Here is a 1,361-nt window from a genome sequence, read left to right as displayed (position 1 = left end):
TGTGTGTGTGTGTGTGTGTGTGTGTGTGTCAAAGTTGGTGACGAAAAATTTGCGCGCTTTAGCGTGTTTATCTGCGTTGATGACGAAATGCAAGTAACATAAGCAATAAGCATTATTTTTTATAATCCGTCTCAACCTCAAACTCACACCACCACGCCCACCTTTCACCACTGGCCCACCAGGCTGCGAGTACGGAGACAAAGAGGACTGGTGCAAGGGAGAGGAGATCAGTTACCCGTACGACTGCTACCTCAACAACCAGACCTGTTGTGCCTCTTGCGAGAAATTGAAAAATCCGGCCAAGAAAGGTGAGAACCCGTCTGTAGATTCTATTACTATTTATTACAAATCACATGTATAATGTATGTGTACTTGAGCTGTGTGTCTTGACTTGTTCGTTTGTTTGGGGTTTTTAAGCGTATACTTATACTTAAAACTTTTCTCACACTGTATTTTTAAAATTTCTCTCGATTATTTGCAAACTCATAAATTCATAAAAGGATATTCTACAGACACATGTGCTGTTTTAAGTTAAGGACTAGTAATAAATATTTTCCAAAATCAAATGGACTTACTCGGTATCCTGTGTTTCATTCAACCCCTTCTTCAACTGCAATCATAATCCTGCACCTCATGTCCATCCTGTGGCTGTGTGTCTCCCTGCAGACTTCTGCCCACAAGGCGACCAGCCTGACCTGGTGCACGAGCAGATGACCTGTGAGGACTTGGTGCGCCTGGAGCCTTGGAAGTGTTACGACGAGTTCTACCGGCGGAAGTGCTGCGTGTCCTGCCATGGCATCAAACAGGAGGTCAAAGGTCAGTGTTAGTTTTGAGGTCAAAGGACAGTTTTAGTGTTAGGGTCAAGGGTCAGTTTAGGGTCAAATGTCAGTTTCAGTTTAAGGGTCAAAGGTTAGGGGCAGACCCAAAGTGACTTAGAGACGCACAGTAGAGTCTAAAATGAAGTCCTGGAACCATTCATGGGGGACGTTGACCAAGATGGCCCAAAACAGACAGAGCTAGAGATCCTTTGTTGTTGCTCTAAACGCCAGATGGCGTAACGGGTAGTGAGTAAGTAAGTCAGTCAGTTTCAGTTTAAGGGTCAAAGGTCAGTTTTAGTTTGGGGTCAAAGGTCAATTTCAGTTTTTAGTGTCAAAGGTCAGTTTTCGTTTTTTGGGTCAAGGATCAGTTTTAGGTGTTGTAAAAGTTTCAGGTGCTGGTTTAGTTCTAAAACGGTGTACCGCGCTACGGCGGTCTACTGAAAGTACCCACCGATCGAGCACGGTCTTGTGCCATCTAAGCGGTCTTGCGTAGCGTAGCGAAAGTCCCGCTTGATTGGCTACGGTAACGACAGCGCTTGGGGG

At 45.0% G+C, this 1,361-nt stretch overlaps 1 protein-coding gene across 1 annotated transcript in view; it reads left to right on the top strand.

Moving 5' to 3' along the window:
* LOC101851690 overlaps window positions 1-1,361 on the top strand; it is a gene marked incomplete at its 5' end in the record, with an annotated part of 44,034 nt that overhangs the window by 3,287 nt on the left and 39,386 nt on the right. Inside the window, 1 exon segment of the mRNA XM_005111745.3 lies at window positions 667-816. Coding sequence (XP_005111802.2) covers window positions 667-816 — 150 coding nt within the window.

The sequence above is a fragment of the Aplysia californica genome, unplaced genomic scaffold (assembly GCF_000002075.1).
Source record: "Aplysia californica isolate F4 #8 unplaced genomic scaffold, AplCal3.0 scaffold01113, whole genome shotgun sequence".
Taxonomy (NCBI): domain Eukaryota; kingdom Metazoa; phylum Mollusca; class Gastropoda; order Aplysiida; family Aplysiidae; genus Aplysia; species Aplysia californica.
Note: the sequence above shows the minus strand (reverse complement) of the source record. Positions and strands in the feature narration are given on the sequence as shown.